Source organism: Leptonychotes weddellii, chromosome 2 (genome assembly GCF_054177405.1).
Source record: "Leptonychotes weddellii isolate Sample4059 chromosome 2, ASM5417740v2, whole genome shotgun sequence".
Classification (NCBI taxonomy): Eukaryota; Metazoa; Chordata; class Mammalia; order Carnivora; family Phocidae; genus Leptonychotes; species Leptonychotes weddellii.
The window spans coordinates 150757138-150774500 of NC_138370.1; the positions used below are offsets into that span (position 1 = coordinate 150757138).

Sequence of the window (17363 nt, forward strand, 5' to 3'; positions counted from 1 at the left end):
GGAAAAAGAGCTAGACCCCACACGCCCTCTCCCTGAACAGAAATAAAACAAAACGGAACTGCTGGGGAGTTTCAAAGAAGTGGAATAATGTAATGCTGGAGCTGGAAGAGGTCCCAGAGGTCCTGTGTTTTATCCACTTCATTCTGTAGATGAGGAACGAGTCCTGAGAGGATGCCCAAGGTCACAGAGCTGCTGTCCAAACCAGACATGTCAGTCCATGGTATGTCCCCCTTACTACCTCATGATGCCTCAAGGACAAGAACATTCTCCCATATGCACCCATGACGCCATCAGAGAACAAGGAGAAAGTCTCTGGTGAAAACACATCTCTCCAACTTCTAAATGGCTGTTACACAAGCCTGACTGTGCATGATTGAAATGGAACACAAAATGAAATTTGCCATAAAAATAATCTTTCAGAAGGTGGCAGGGTGCCTAACTGGTCCCCAAAGACACAGTGCAGCTGGACCATAACACTAGCGGTATGTGATTTCTCACTGTTCTTGTGAGAAATGCACAAGAACACAAAGCTGCACTGCAAGGCACATGTCATGTCCTCCCCAGTCCCTGACTGCCTGCTGGGAAGGCATCCTTCTCCCCCTACGTCCCTCCTCAGTGGCTACAGCAGGAGATGAGGAGCTACACGCATGGAATGTGGCTTCTTGAGAACTTGGACCTCAGGGCTTGGGGACTCTCAGGCTGGGCCTCTATGGCCAGCCCTCTATGGGTGAGGCCTTATCCGCCTGGAGATAAAGAAGTAGGGGAGGCATACAGGCATGAGGAGTTTGGGTGTGGGCACAGAGAGTTAGCTTTACTGGGGAGGGACTGGAGACAACAGGGACAGAACCATGAGGGGTTTGGGATTTGGGAACTAGAGTTCCGTTTCTCTTAAGGGGACTTTAAATTCAACGAGCATCTCTTGAGCACATACTCTGTGTGAGTACTACATGTCAGTTACTTTATTACACTGTAACATAATCACTTAATATTGGCTTAAGTGTCAGTTTACAACTCGTGCACTTGAGTTTTAAGAAAAGAACAATGCTTCATTTCTTTTTTTTTTTTAAAGATTTTATTCATTTATTCATGAGAGACAGAGAGAGAGACAGAGGCAGAGGGAGAAGCAGGCTCCCCGTGGAGCAGGGAGCCCGATGCGGGACTCGATCCCAGGACCCTGGGATCATGACCTGAGCCGAAGGCAGACGCTTAACCGACTGAGCCACCCAGGTGTCCCCAATGCTTCATTTCTACGTAGAGCTCACCGTTTGCATGCTATGACAGAATTTAACCTTCAGAACACCATAAAACATACAACATAGGGGTTTTGTTTTTGTAGAAAGGAAGACTGAATCTCGAGGCTCTAGAAACTGCCTCAGGTCACACAGCTGGTAAAACACTGGGCAATGTTCAATCTAGAATCTTGGTGTTGTGATTCCTGGATGCCCTGGTGTCAAATGAAACTCATGGCCTAGAAATTTGCACTGCCAGCCCCACGGCAGACGCAGGTGCTGATGGAGAGGAAATCTGCATACACATTGGAGGTCAGCAGAGTTGTAAAGGGAACCCTCCCTCCTGCTTACATACCCACTGGAGCTGCCCCCAGACCACAGCTCTGCCTTGATCCTGTTCTTGGGATCAGCACAAGTGAAACCTGTTTTTTCCTCTCTGACACAGTTGAGATAGACTCATTTCTGAGCGGAGAAAGGGAAGGAAACACCAAAGATTACACAGCAAGTACTGAATCCCAAGAAGGAGTTTCAAATATTTTTTAAAATCTCAGGTAAAAAGAACCAAAGCATTTGGCTATGCCCTAAGTTTCATTTTCTTCAGATTATCATATGAGGCACATAAAGGATGGCGGGCTCACTGCCTCCCTCCACCCAGCTGAGGCTCAGCATGCTGGTTTCCCTGTTCCCAGAGGGACCAGAGTCCCTAAATATCTATTTTCTACCATAACCAAACTCCAAACTTGAGAAACAAAACTGTTTTGTTTCAAAACTCCTCGATTCCGGAGCCTTTTCCCTCATTCCATTCTAGTCTGAGATCTGCAAAGCAGAATCAAGGAACAAATGAAGGATTAGCCCTTTCCAGATTCAAGCTGTCATCCTCCTATCCCGGACCTTGCACAGACTCAGTCAAGAGACCCATCTCCTTCCATCTCTTCACATCTCCTCTCTACCCTCCTCCACCCCAAACACCAATATCCAATTATTATTTTCTGTTTCTTTCTTTCAGGAATACCTAGATTGTTTGCTCAGTATAATGTGGGCTTACAATGACCATTCCATGCATGCAGTAAGAATTACCAACTTACATAATAAGAGCTGGCCATTCTACCATAATGGCCACGTGGAATGAAATAGTTTTCAATCATACATGGGATTTAATACTCCCCTTAGGGAGTACTGAAATCCTCCCTAAAGGGGGCTGTTCATTTTTATGAAGAGTGGTCCTTCTCACGTGAATGTGGATACCGCATGCGCTTTGAAACATTGTAGCAAACTGCTCATCAGTTTAGCAGGAGTTGGAAAAATGACAAGACTTTATGTAGATTTAAAGCAACATTAAAGGGATTCTTTACGTGTGAAAGAAATTATGGTTTTTAGTATAAGATTAGAGCACACCTTACATTAAAAGGTGAATATGCTATCTTTTTAATCTGTCTGAATGTCATTTTATTGAAATCTGCTTGTTATCCACGGTTTTAAGAGTGTTGGGGGCTAATTTTTAAGAAGCATGTAGTTCTGCTCTATCCTTTAGAGATGGAACTTATTAACTTAATACCTTATAATATGGGCTGACTTTGTATTTACATGTTAAACCATCATTTAAAAATGGTGTTTTTATATAGTCCCCTCTAGCTAAAAGCATACATGATTATGTGGATGGCATCATCTGGGAATAACGACCATTTCATGCCATGATTTACAAAAAAAGAAGTTATTCAAGTAATTCTCATTCCCTTGGAACCCTTATACCTCTTCTCTTCTAGGGCTTTTAACAAATTCTGATCTAGAACTTTTGAGTCCTTGCTATCTTTCAGGCATTATTTTAGGTGCTTGCGTATTTCATACATTTCCCACGTAATAACCTTGTAAGGTAGTTATTACTATGTCCAACTGTCAGAAGGGACAATGAAGCTTGAGGAGATTATTTCACACAAATTTATAACAAATCCTGAGGTTCAAAACCAACCCTAGTCCCCGAGTTCTTTCATCTTAGCCAGTACACACTAGCATGCATTTGTTTTATTTTATTAATTTGATTTCTCTTTTGCCTGCATAACAAATCGAAATCATTGGCTGAAAACAACATTCACCTTCCCCTTGAATCTGCAATTTTGGCAGGGGTCAGTGGGGAAGGCTAGTTAGTCTCTGCCTCAGCTGGGAGAGCTCCACACGTGGGCAGAAATCCACTTCCTACACAGTGCGTCCTCCTCGCTGGCAAGGTTGCGCTGGCTGTTTGCTTCTCTCGCAGGGGCTTCTCCATGGGATGCCTGGGTTCTAAAGAACAAGTGCTTCCAAAACCAGAAAGTGGAAGTGGTCAATTTCTAAAAGCCTGGGCCCAGAGACCGGTGCTGTACCATTTCTTCCCTATTCTATTGGCCAACAACAGTAGGAGAGCCCAGATTCAAGAAGAAAAGTCATGGATTTCACCTCTTGGTGGGATGTGTGCCAAAAAAACTTAGGGGCCATGTGACAAAACTCTCCACACCTTATAAGATTTCAGGTTCAACACTGACTTCATTAAATTGTGAAATTCCCACCTTATGAATACTTTCATTCCCCAGGACTTTGCAGATGAATGCCCCCGAACAGCAAACCCTCCAAGGTGGGAAGGTCTGGGTCTTTTCCCATTTTTCCTACATATTCTCCTTATTGTTACTGCAATTGCTTCTCCATATGGATTATTCAGGCTTCGGAATAGAGACCCTGGCTTAAAAGGCAACTTTATTTTCATGTCTTTCTAGAGTTCTCAGATTTTCTCTTTTAATGTTTGATATCTTTGATTAACTTCATCGCTTTTTATCACAGTGACTACAGCAGTTTCTGAATTCGTTTTTTTTTTTTTTAAAGATTCTATTAGAGAGAGAGCACGTGCGCTCGCTGAGGTGGAGGAAGGAGCAGAGGGAGAAGGACAAGCAGACTCTGTGCTGAGCCTTACACGGCACTCTATCCCAGGAACCTGAGATCATGACCTGAGTCAAAACCGAGTCTGATGATCAACTGACTGAGCCACCCAGGTGGCCCTGAATTCCGTTTTAATTAGAGAATTTTCTAGAACACTGTCAACTGAGTGAGATCCTCTGCTTGAAGCTATACCCTTTGCTAAGCAATTAACTAGTATGCAGGTTCTACCAAGATGCAAGTAGATTTTCGGTTTATTTTACAGTTGCAACACATTTTTCCTCCTTTAGAACATGGTAATTCTACCAGTTCTGTCATTTGGTCAAGAAAATTTCTCACCTGCTATTTCTTGGGCACTCTTATTCACTCTGGCTTTGTCCTCTCTCTGGAACACCTCATCATCTTCACCTAGGACAATCAAGTCTTTCTAATCTCTCGAGCACAGTTTTGAATTCCTTGTTTTTATTGAATAAAGCTTCCTGCTGCCTAGCCCCTGCATCTTTTCTCTGAGATATCCAGAACCACACTTCCTGCCACCTGCAGTGCTGGCTATTCTCAGCCAGGGAATGTTTCCTATTACTTTCCTATTTCCTATTTTCCCACCCCTCTGTGACTCAGGGTCAGATCACTAAGGCAGCAGGTGTGACCCTGGCCTTGGGTTCCAGTCCCAACAGCAGCCTGCACCTTGTCCCAGAACCTCCGTCCCACCTTACGCCGAGGGGCTGGGCTCCTGCCTTGATTTTGCCAGATGCTTCCTGCTACCCCTTCTCCTCCCCACACACTCCTTTATCTCAGGATGGCAGTCTTGGGCCCAAACTCTCCTTTCACCTTCATACTTTCCACATGCCCAAACCCCTCCAGTTATTATCTGAGTAAGCTCCTGAGTTATTCTGACACTCGAGGAAATTAAATTTCAGCATCCATGTGCTCATGATGATGCTTTGCTCAGACTCGTTGGTAACAAATGCTTTCTCTTCCAAAACGGTGCCTCTCTCTTGGATCTAGACTTCTTCTCATCACTGACAGCTGGCCCAGTTCCCCCACCAGCCACTCCACTACAGCAGAGAGGTCTACTTCTTAGCTTTGACACATCCTGGTCTTTCCCTTTTGCCTAAGTTTAACCAGCTGGTGCCCGAGTGGGCTGTCGGACACCACAGTGGGATTCCAATTACTCCAAGTGGCCTGTGGTCAAACACCCCCTCCCACAGCCACAGTGTGTTTCTGATAGCTGTGTCTGTCCTGCCTCCTGGCAGCAGGAGTTTAAAGAATGAAGACAGTATGTATCTCTTACGTCCTCTGGCACTCCCCACAGTGACCAGTTAGAGGAGTTCAGCTGTACACAATGGGTATCTCATAAATACTGCCTGTGCTTAGAATGAACTTGGAAGGAAATCTATTCAGTGGCAAGACTCTCTCTGACACTATCCATACTGGATCAGATTAACCATTATGAAAGATATGCTTTTAATTTTGTGGTTTCTTTTCTGTTAGATTCTGTAATCACTCCTGGAATAAGACACCTGACATCTGGGCTTTGCTCTTTGTTTTAAGTGTACCCATGTCATAAGCCTAGGAAATATTTTGGATTGAAAATGAGATTTCCAGGAAGCATTTCATTAGAAGTGGGTATTACTCCCTTTGAATTGCATCCAAAGCTGTAGTTTCTATCCTTTTATTAACTTTCTGCCACAGATCCTTTTTCTAATTCTACATTAGCCTACTTACTTTAATTTGCAGAATAAATCCTGTTTGATTTCAATAAAAAAAATAGGATGAAAGACGAAGCTTTGAAGAAGCAATACGGAAGTGTCTGTCTTTAGTTAGTAGCACCAGACTTTCTTCTAGATTGATCATCCGTAACTTAGCCCGTATGTATACTGTTGAATGACTTACAGGTTTTACTTTGATTTAAATCATATGACCATTAAGGGCAAAACTTAAAAGAATGTTTTGGGTTAAAAAGAACTTTGAGCCTACTTTATCAGGCCCAATTACCTTGTAGGTGAGTTCCTGTTACACTGTAGGAATTGTATCACTTGCCATTTTAAAAGGTGTTTATGAGTGCGTACTTTATTTTTTCCAGCTGTCTCCTGTTGCATATCAAACTACCCACTGTCAAAACTTAGTGGTTTAAAACAGCTTCCTATTTCTAGAGAGATGAAGTGACTTTTCCCAAGGCATGCAAAGCAACTCACCTTATAAAAGTATCTGATCCTGATAGTTGATATAGTTCCTGCTATTATATACAAAGTGTGTCACACTTTCTAGCCTATGGTCTTCTCTTGTGTTAGATATTGGCTGTGATAGAATTTGGGATATGTCAAGCTAGATATCCAATTTAAATGATCCTGGGTAATTAAAGGATCCCACTGTGTACAAATGTTAAAACTGAAATGGGTAAATATTCAGGTTAGGGGAAAAGCCCTTCTTCCTCTAACTGGAGGTTTCTTCTAGAGCATGAGCCTCCTGGACTCCTTTTACCTCCTTCCTACCCTTCAGTCAAGTAAGGGTTGACTATTTGACTGAAAATATGGGAAAAATAAACCAGGCAAGCTCAGCCCACCTGCTTGCTCCTTCCACCAGGAAATGACCTGTCCACACAGCGTGTGTGTCATGCTCTCTTCTCCAGGCTCAGTGTTTTAAGGGGCAGGCCCCCTGGAGGCCCATCACTGCCAGAGTGTGGATAGAAGAATGTCTCATCCTGGTGTTCAGTGTTAGGAAGCACAAAAGCATTCTTCTATTCGTAGACTCTGGTTTTTCTCAGGTTAGAATTTAGAAGGTTCTAGAAGAGTACTACCTATGGAGTCACTGCCAATCCTCCATATTGTGGAGGATTAACACTGTTGGGCACTTGCTATGTGCCAGACCACTAGTTTACTCACTTTCCATGCATTTTCTCATTTAACCTAATTATGACAAAGACAGGCTAAAGAAACCACACAATATAATCGAGGTTTAGGTAGCTTTCAAAGTTGGCTACCATTAATTCCTACCCTGCCCCCCACCCCCATGCACCTGCCTCTCCTCATATGAAGAGATAGGGTCTACTTCCCCTCCCTCTGAATCTAGGCTAGCCTATGACTTGCATAGACAGAACACAGTGAGAATGGCATCCTGGGACTTCCAGGGCCTTAAGAGGCCTGTTAGCTGCCATTTCCTTTCTCTAGGGTTGCTAATCCCCTAGAAGGAATCTTGGGCTAGACTCCTGAATGATGAGAAAAGCTGGAGAGCAGGCCCTCATGGAGGAGCCCTGAGGAGCCAAACACAGGCGTGAAGCCTTCTTGGACCTTCTAGCCCAGTTCCACCCAGGCCTGGCCGAACGCAGTCAAGTGAGTGACTCCGGCCAAAGGCTCAGTGGGACAGAGCTACCTGTCTTCTGCAGGCCAAGCCCTGCCTGGATTACCAGGCAGGCATAGAACTGTGAGAAATGATGGATCATTGTTTTAAGGCACTAAGTTTTGGGGTGGGCTGATACACAGCAGTAGACAACTGAAACAAATAAAATACAAACTTGCCACACACCCTTTAAAACAGTAAATGGTGTCATTGCAACAGTGTGACGAGAATTTTAAAAAAAGAGTTGTGGATGGTTTACCAAACCATAAACTCACAATCTATATATAGAGTGTACTATATACTCCAACCCCGGCTTTCTTTTAAATGTCATTCTAAATGAGCCACCTTTAAGGGAAAAGCGACAGTATCACCTCAAGACATCCGCTCCACTCTCTTATCCAAAGGGATAAAAACTCTTCATTGAATAATAATGATAACCTCTTTCTATTCCCTGCAGAGATCTCATCATTGCTTTGCCTCCTATTTGATTACCATGGAGGAGAGTGTTTACACCCTGGCTCTCTATTTGCTGCTCTGGGGAGCCCTCCCAACCCGCCTTCTCAGCTCCACGCTGGCTCACTCCTCCTCAGTGTCTCTAATGCCCTGCTCATATCTTTAGCCTGGTGCTCATCACATAGATTATTTATGTAAACCGCATGAGACCAGACGTGTCTGTTTTGTTGCTGCTGTATGCTAAGCACCAGAACAGCCCTCCCGATGGAGGAGGTGCTTCATAAACATTTCCTGGTTGAACCAGTCAACCTGCCTGCTTCCCCCTGGACTAGATACTCTTTTCTCCGTGCTGAGTATCCAGTAGCACTTCCTTTCATTCTCTCCCTGTGGGTAAGGGCGGGAAGTCTGGAAGTTCGCTGACTTACTTGCTGCAAGGGTCCGCGTGCCGTTCTGGTTCTGCCAGGGGGGTGTACGTGCATGACGTGTGCACAACAAGGGGACAGGGCATGTTCTGCTGCCGTGAGCTGTGCTGGCCGCCATGTGGTTTCAGCAGATGGGCGTGTTTGCAGAAACCGGCCAACTACACAGTGAGCAGCTAGGATAACTGGCCGTGGCTTCTACAGTTTCCTGCCCTCTAGGTGACAGCTTTGGCAAGGGGACTTAAATGCGCAGTGGTGACCCTTTCACTCATTGGATCCTTACGATGGTTTTTGGGACTGCTGGGTTCCCTGAAGTACCTGGAGTGGTTTTTGTTTTACTATGGAGTTCTATCTGATATGCATCTATGAACTGCATTCCTTGAGGGCAGGAAATGCCTTTTTAGCTTTCTCTACCCATACCTGCACAGTGTCTGGATCACAGCGGAAACTAGTAATGAAGATAATAAGGGTAATAATTGCAAACACTGATTTCATGTTTGCTCCGTGCCCAGCACTGTTCTAAGTGCTTTGCATTAGCTTATTTATTCAATAACCCTGCAAGGCAGGCAGTACTGCTGTCCTCTTCTACAGATTAGAAAACTGAGAACAAAGTGATTAAGCAATTTGCTAAAGAATCACAGCATTAAATGGTGGACTGAGGATGCAAACCCAGGCAGGCCGGCTCTCCAGTCTGTACTTCTCTATCTAACATTCTCCCCTGCCTGAATAACATTTGCTCAAGGACTTGAAGATACAACCACTAAAATTTTAGAATACATTGTAAATGTTCTATGCGCATTTATCGTAAAATAGCGGTTCAGTATGTTCTTCTGTAAGGCTCTTAACTCTTAAAAGATGTTTCTGAGGCATCAAACAGCTGTGTGTAATACACACACACACACAAACACACACGCACACACACAGAGATATGATTTTGCTGTGTTAACAGTATTTTCTCCGATTACTCACAAAAACAATGAAAAAAACAAGGAGCCTTTGAAATAATTAGCACTGTAAGGAAGGTAAGAAGAACCAGGGTAAGGAATATTCATAGCTCTCATGTGCATTTCTTGATGCCCATCTTTCTGCCTCTTTCTTGCCTGGGAGCACAAGCTAAAGTAAAAGTAAGATAAACACTGGTTGCAGCAAGGTAGGGAAAAATCCTTCTCTCTTTACTGTGGCTTGTGCCAAACTGGAGAACAAGCTTTCCTACTAAGACCCCAAAGATATGGAGAAGAGAGTCCAGGAAGATACAGAGACATGCAGAGTACAAAGTCTAAGTGGAAAGGGACAAAGCATCTGATCATTAATACTGTGGACAAACGTGCACGATTCTCAAAAAGATGAGGGGTACATAAATCTGAGTGGGCAGGAAATGTACAAAAAAGTAGGTGTTGGGAAGTATCTTTTCCTCCAATGTCTCCCAACACACAGAGGGCGATCCACTAGCACAGTAGCCCTGGACAGGGCCATTACTTACTCCTCAGGGGAGAAGTGTCTTAATCGGATGGATGCATTTGGAAGGAAAATCTGAACACAAATAGCCCAGCCCCTTCATTCTCTCTTGTAAGTGAACCTGTCATTCTCCTCTGCTCCTCCATGTCTTAAATTGTAAAAGGGTCAACTCTGTCCACCGGGTGGGGGAAGGGGCAGGTTTATGACCTGTCCGTTGCTGACAGTGACTGGGGAAGGAGGGGGTAAGTTTACACAATCCTGAGGTTCAGTACTGGAAAAACCCTACTTGCCTAAAGTTAAAGGCCATATCCCCCCCAAAAGGTCCACAGTCCTTACCTGCACTTCCAAAATCCCTAAAGTGTTGAAAACAAAAAATTTTCCCAATTTATCTGGCAACAAAACCTGACTTTAACAGACCCGAAGCCACTTACAGTCCTGATTTCTCCACTCAGAGCTTTGTGTTGCACGTAGTACCCAGTAGCTGCATGTGCCTATTTATATTAGTTACTCTACTAAAAATGCAGATTCTTAGTCATACCAGCCACATTTTAAAAGCTCAAGAGCCATATTTAGCTAGTGCTACCATACAGGACAATGCAGATAAAACCCTTCCAGCACTGCAGAAAGTAGAACACGGATGTAGAGGGAAGTCATTTCCTCATAGACATATTCATATTTGATGATGGGGTATTACCCCAGACCCTACATAATCAACAGTAGATGCACCATTTTCTCCTAAAATCTAAAAAAATCTAGAATTCCAAAATCCTATCTGGCCCAAAAGATAAAGGATTCTGGGCCTGCATCAGTTTTTAGCAGTAATAAAGGCAATATTTTGGTCTTCTTTCTACTTTAGACTTTACCTGTTATGGACTGGGCAGTATGGACTCACGTCGAAGCCCCACCCCAAAAGTGCTGGTATTGTGGGGCAAGACCTTTGGGAGGTAATTAGGTATGGATGAGGTCAAGAGGGCGGGGTCCCCATGATGGGATGTCTACCACACGAGGACATGACCTTCCTCCCTGTGACCACAGAGGAAGAGGCTGGAGTGACAAAGCTACAAGCCAAGGTACACCAAGGACAGCCAGGAGCCACCTGAAGCCAGGAAGAGACCAGATAGGATTCTTTCTGAGAGCCTTCAGTGGGAGCATGACCCTGTTGACACCTTGCTTTTGGACTTCTAGCCTCCAGAATCATGAGACCATAAATTTCCATTTTTTAAAGCCCAGTTTGTGGTAAACGTTATGGCAACTCTAGGAAATGAAGACAGATTTCAGTACCAAGAAGTGGGTGCTGCTGTAACAAATATCTAAACACGTGGAAACGGCTTTGGAACTGGGTGACGGGGAGAGTCTGGAGGTGGGTGCTAGAAAATGCCAAGATTGCCACGAAGACATGGTTATTGGCAATTCTGGGGAGGGCTCAGAAAGAAAAGTGGAGAGCTGTGGAGAAAGCTTCCATCTTCTTAAGAGAATAGAGAAATTGTGAACAGAATATGGCCACTGCAGTGACCCCTAAGACAAACGAGGAACGTGTTGTTGCACAATAGACCAAAGGGGAGGGTTGTAAAGTAGTAAACGACTAGCTGGACTGTGCTCTAGGGTTTTGTGCAAGATAGCACTTGTAAGCCATGAAACTGGATGAAGGGGTGGCCTGCTTCCTCCTGAGCGCTTATAGTAAATTGTGGGGGTGGGGGGTGGGGGGAGGAATTGAGAAAGGAATTAAGCAAAAAGGAACCAGAACTTAAAGATCTGGAAAATTCTCAACTTACCCTATTACAAAAAATGGCAAAGCTTGTTTGAAAAGAACACCAAGGGTGTGGTCGAACAACCATTTGATAAGGAAAATAGTTTGGGTTGTAAATCATGGACCACCCCAGCAGAAACAAGGTCGGCTGAACGGAGGAAGACAGAGAACCGCTCAAAGGAAGGACGGCTGACAGACTTCTTAGATCCTGCAGGACTCTGAGCGTTCAGCCGTTCAGCTGTGCACGTGTGTGATTCTTAAAGACAAAGGAAGAATGACTCCAGAGGAGATTCGGAGATCATCAGGGCTGCCTCCTTGATTTCAAACTGGGGGAAGGTATCTCCTAGGTTTCAACAGGGCAGATGGTGTGGCTCTGAAGCCTTGGGGACAGGGCCTCCTGGAGTCTTGGTGGGCAACTCCTTCCCCCCAGTTACAGAAGTGGAGCTGCCACCCCAGGGGGTGTGCAAGGCAGAGCTTCAAACCCAAGAGGATTATTCCAAGAGCCTTAAGACCTAATGGTATTTGCCTTGCTGGGTTTTAAACTTACTTGGGACCCTTAATCTTTTTTTTTTTTTATTTAAGATTTTATTTATTTATTAGAATGAGAGAGCACAAGCAGGGGGAGAGGCAGAGGGAGAAGTGGGCTCCCCGCTGAACAGGGACCCAGATGCCAGGCTGATCCCAGAACCCTGGTATCATGACCTGAGCCAAAGGAAGACCCTTAACTGACTGAGCCACCCAGGCTCCCCAACTTACTTGGCATCCTTCATCTTTCTTTCGAATGAGAATGCTAATCCTCTGCCTGCCCCACCATTCCATTTTGGAAGCACACAACTTTCCTGGTTTCGCAGGTTCACAGCAGGAAAGGAATTCCGCCTTAGGATAAATCATATCTGGAGTTTCACCCATATCTAATTTAGATTGTATTTAGATGAGACTTTGGGCTATAGACTTTAGAGTTGATGCTGGTCAAGAATTTTGGAGTTGTTGGGATGGAATGAATATAATCGGCATGCAATAAGGACATGAATTTGTTGGGGGTGGGCAAGGGCAGAATGTTATGGACTTAATGTTTCTGCCCCTCCTCCACTCATACGTTGAAGCCCTAACAGCTAATGAGATGGTATTTAGAGGTGGGTCCTGTGGGAGGTAATTAGGTTTGATGAGGTTTAGAGGAAGTCTTTAGGGTGGGGCTTCCATTATGGGATTAGCATCCCTTTTAAAGAAAAAAGACCAGAGCTTCTGTTCTCTGCCATGTGAGGACATTGTAAGAAGATGGTCACCTGAAAACCAGAAAGAGGTCCCTTACCAGGAACCAAACCTGCCAGCACCTTGACCTTGGACTTTCCAGCCTCCAGAACTGTGAGAAATACAGGTCTGTTGCTGAAGCTACCTGGTCTATGGTATTTTGTTGCAGCAGCCCAAGTTAAGACTGACTTTGTTCTAAACCGGTTAAGAATTGAGGCAAAGAGATTACCTATTAGGCCTCTGTGAATTTCAACATAGGGAGAGAATTGTGCTGGCTCCTCTCTTCTGCATATTCATGCACAATTCAGGCTAATCACAGTGGAAGATTTTATATGTGTTTTAGAATCACTGTTCCAAGGAGGTGTAAGTGCCATTCTGGCAGAGAGACAGTGGCTAAGTGACTACAAGACTTCCAAGGATTAATACAGATGCCACAGATGGAATTTCTACGTTGGGTGGAAGGTGGGACTAGATGAAGTCCAAGGCCTATCTGTGTCAGAGAATCTGGCACAATGCTATTCCCTCCTCCACATGGGATATTTCTCCAGGGTCTTTTATGTGGTGGGGACTGGTCAGATGCAGACATACTTACGGATAGGAACAAGTCCATTAGAGTCCAGAACATTCTGAAATTTCCTTGAATGCCCTTAATACCACCTTTTGATGCAGGTGAAGTGGGTCAGGGCAGCCAGCCATGTTCCCCTCCTGCTACTCAGCTCTGGCTGTCCGGATTCAAGAATAAGGAGAGCTCTCATCCACTAGATCCAGCTGACTTGTCTTGTCCAGTGGGGATAAGATACTTTACAGAAATCTGGCCTGAACCTAGGCTGGGCCAGAGTATCAGGCGAGAGGTTCTGAGTCCCCTGAAGGCTCCCACCTTGTTTCATTCTGGCATAGGAGTGCGGACAAGGAGCTTAACCGGGTGCAGCCTTAGTTTCCTTATCTGTACCACAGAACAGCCCCTGGCCCAGCATCCTCACAGGTTTGGACAATGGAAATCAAAATTAAAATACTGAATGGGCTAACATATGGGAAAGTAATTTTTCCATTTGAAAGACATAGGTTACCTTTATTACTGATGGGTAAAGTCCACACAAGCTTTTTAAAGCCAAGACCTATTAATAATCTAAGGGAGACCCTTGCTGGATTCGTAAACATATTGCTCTGAGTTCAACACAAAGCTTTTATTTAGAGCATGAATTGATTTCCACTTGTAAAGAAAAGCATGAGATAATGTTCTTTGTCTTAACTGGACAGTGAAGAGCCTCTTGAGTATTGGCCAAGAATCTAAGATTGGATTGAACCGAAACACAACCATTTGCTTCCTGAACTGCATCCATAAAGACTTTGTGGACAAATGCTGCCCCTGATAGAGCATTTACCAAGGCTTCAAGGTTTCATGCACAAGTCCAGAAAAATACCCATCTCTGTATTTTCTATTCAGTATACCCTCGGCTCTCCAATGTGGATAAAATTTGAGATGCTGCCCCCTATTACAACTTCTGAGGTAGCACATTTCTGACCCTTTCAGATCAATGTGCAAGCTCTACGGCTCAAACAGTGACTAGGAGACACGAAAGGGTCACGGCTCCCTCCTCCCGTTTGCTTTCCAAAGAGTAATACATGGTAAAGCTTTTCAGAAACTAGAAAATTTGAAGAATCGCATGTACAAGCTTAAGAAAAATGACATTAATCTTAAATATGAATTCAATATTAAGCTGACTTAACATAAACTCACGATCATTGGTTTTTATTTAAAGGAAACACAAATTTAAAGGAACTAACTACTGACTATATTAACAAAATTTTCACAGTACTTTAGAAGCAACATGTTTAAAGAAAAACAGTCATTTAGCTCTACATCAGCAGACTTAAACACTTCTCATGAGATTTAAGCTTAGAAGAATTGAAAATTTTAAGACTAAACATTTTCTAACACAATTCTCTCAACCACTTAAAAAAATGTTTCAGCAACATTAAAAAAAAAAAAAAGAACAGTGAACACTTAAGTTGCAGAGTTTTCCTAACCTTTAAATAGGCAGCATATTTCCACGGTTTTCTTTATTCAGATTTAAGTTAAAATCCTGGAAGACATACCTGAGATTTTTAAAAGGATTTTAAAAGCGTGCACAATACTTTCCTAAATGCCTCCTTAAAGTAGTAAATTCTGTGAAAGTGAGCTGTAAACTTTATAGGTCAGTCGTGCCCCGATCTCAAAAGTATACATTCCCTCTATTACTAATGACTGTGAGTTACCTATTTTTTTCCTTAATCCCCTTGTCATAATGTAATCTTTACCTGACTTTTTTTTTTTTTTTACAACTATTTTAGAAAGTTATTTTTGTTAGTCCTAAGTGCTTTTTCATAAGCAACCAGTCTTGGGTTTTCAAAGGACTCTCTCCAATGATTGTTAACTTTTCCTTTTACTTTTTTTGTCAGACTCAAGGCTTGTTACAGCGCATAAAAAAGTCTCCTACAAATTTATCTTATGACCGAACAGTTACTTTTTCTAGAAAAGAGCAATTCCTGCAGTTTTATCCAGCTTAAGTCAAATACATCCTACTTTCCCTTACTAGTAACGAAAGTTAACATTCAGTCCTAGAACTCAAAAGCAGTGTTGAGCAAAAAAAAAAAAAAAGAGAGAGAGAGAGAGAGAAACGACCCCCCCCCCCCCCCCGCGCCCAGCCGCTGTGATTTGTGAATGCAATAAATCAACAAGTTTGCGTTTTGCGCCTCCCAGGTGCCCAGCCCTGAGCAGGTACACGACTGAGTAGGCCGGGAAATCAAGCCCGGGGTCCAAATGTGGAGATGAGCTCATCCCGAGCGCTCCACCAAAAAGCCAGCGCCCGACAGAGCGAGCGCCCATCCATCCCGAGGCCTCACCGCGTGTTTCCTCCCAACCCCCGCGGGCCTTCGGTTTACAAAGGATTCCTCTGCGCTCCAAAGCAAAAGGCACCATCGCGCTCGCAAGCGGCGAGTCTCCGGGAACCCCAGGCTCACTTCGCCCGGGCGGGAACAAGGAGCAAAGGAGGGAGCCCTCATTCAGGAGCCTGAAGCGGAGCCGGGAGCGAGGGGTAACTACTACTTGCGTTTACGGTAACCCCTGAGAAGGAACGCGCTCAAAGAAAGGGTGGCGGTAGTGGTAGGATGGAGCTTCCAGAAGCGTCTGCTACTGCCTCGGACGTTTCTTAGCTCGACCTGAAAGAGTAACCTGGGCGGGGGGCGCGAGCCTGGGTGTCCTAGGGGGAAGTCAGCGGGCAGAGGGGCTGAGCAAGGGGAGAATACCAGCGATTCAAATGAAATTCCCACGCGCTCGGGGCAGGAGGAAGGGAGAGCCGGGCACGCACGGCGCCCCCGGCTGTGCTGCGGACACTGTCGGGCTCCCGGCGCGCGGACGGACAGGACTGACTGACAGATCTGAGCGAGGGACTTACCTTCAGGGTTGGCGCTGATGAAGACCCGGACGCTTCGGCCGGCGGGCACGAGGTGAGAAGGCAGGGCGGTGAGGTTCCCAGAGAAAGCCGCCCGCCGGAGCGCGGAGTCCCGGGGACAGGGCAGCCTGGTGCCCGCACCTGCCGGCCACATCGCCCTCTGGGAGGAAGAGCCGCTGCCGCCGCCGCCGCCTCCTGGTCCTCGGTTCCTGCCCGCGGCTCCGCGGAACAGCTAGGTCGATCCCCGCAGGCGGCGCGGCTCAGAGCCGCCCCGAGCCCGAGGCGCCGCCGGCGTGCTCGGTGGCGCACAGTACCGGCCGGCGGGGAGCGGCCATACGGACCCTCTGGCCGCTGACGCCGCCGCCTCCTGGCCCTCTGGGCGTCCGCCTTCGCCGGCTGCCGGGGCTCAGCACAACAGCCGGCTGGAGGGCAGCGTGGCGGCGGCTACGCGCGCGGCGCCCCTTTGCGCCGGGAGGCGCCCGCGCCGGCCGCCCAGCCCGCAGCCATCTCCCCGCCCGCGCCTGCCGCGGGGAGAGGGGTCGCCCAGGCGGCGGGGACCGAGCGGCAGAGAGCAGACCAAACTTTCTCTGCGATGGGCGTCCCGACTTTATGGGAACCTCCGCCCGCGGGGCGCAGGACTCACCCTCTGCTTAAAGGGCGGCGGGGGCGGGGGCGCGGGGGCCTCGGGCTGCCCATGGGCTTCCGGGCCTCTTCGGGACGATCCCGAGCGCTCGTGGCTGTCTCTCCGGTGGAGAACGAGAAAGAAACTATCCCGCGATCCCTCCGACTCCTCCAACTCTCCTAAAGGTCAAACAATCTTTGAGCATTTTCGGGAATGCACGCCTACCCGCGTCCGCGCCTCTCTGCCTACGTGCGGGCAATTCCGGCCTCAAAGTTAGACGCACGCGCTAAGCCCGGCCCCCGAGGGCCCGAAGCATCAAAACTCGGGACCTTGAGCGTCCTGGAGGGAGTGTCGCCGTGGCCCGGCCTGTGGCGGCGCAGGTGGCTGAGTCCTGTCGCTCCGTTAGCCTCACGCTCAGCAGAGCGGGGGTTTTTATAGCGAAGCGCGTCGCTCACGTGTTCCTCGCCGCGTGGTCGCGGAACCTTTCCAAGAGCGGATCTCCGCGGGAAGCCTTCCCGAGGTCTC

General features: G+C 46.2%; 1 protein-coding gene across 1 annotated transcript in view; it reads right to left on the reverse strand.

Annotated features, from left to right (window-relative positions):
* The window catches only part of NWD2 (NACHT and WD repeat domain containing 2), a 179946-nt gene extending 163369 nt beyond the window's left edge, over window positions 1-16577 (reverse strand). The window contains exon 1 of the mRNA XM_006731249.3: window positions 16220-16577. Coding sequence (XP_006731312.1) covers window positions 16220-16370 — 151 coding nt within the window. The 5' untranslated portion in view covers window positions 16371-16577. The remainder of the gene's footprint in view (window positions 1-16219) is intronic.
* Between the last annotated feature and the right edge of the window lie 786 nt (window positions 16578-17363).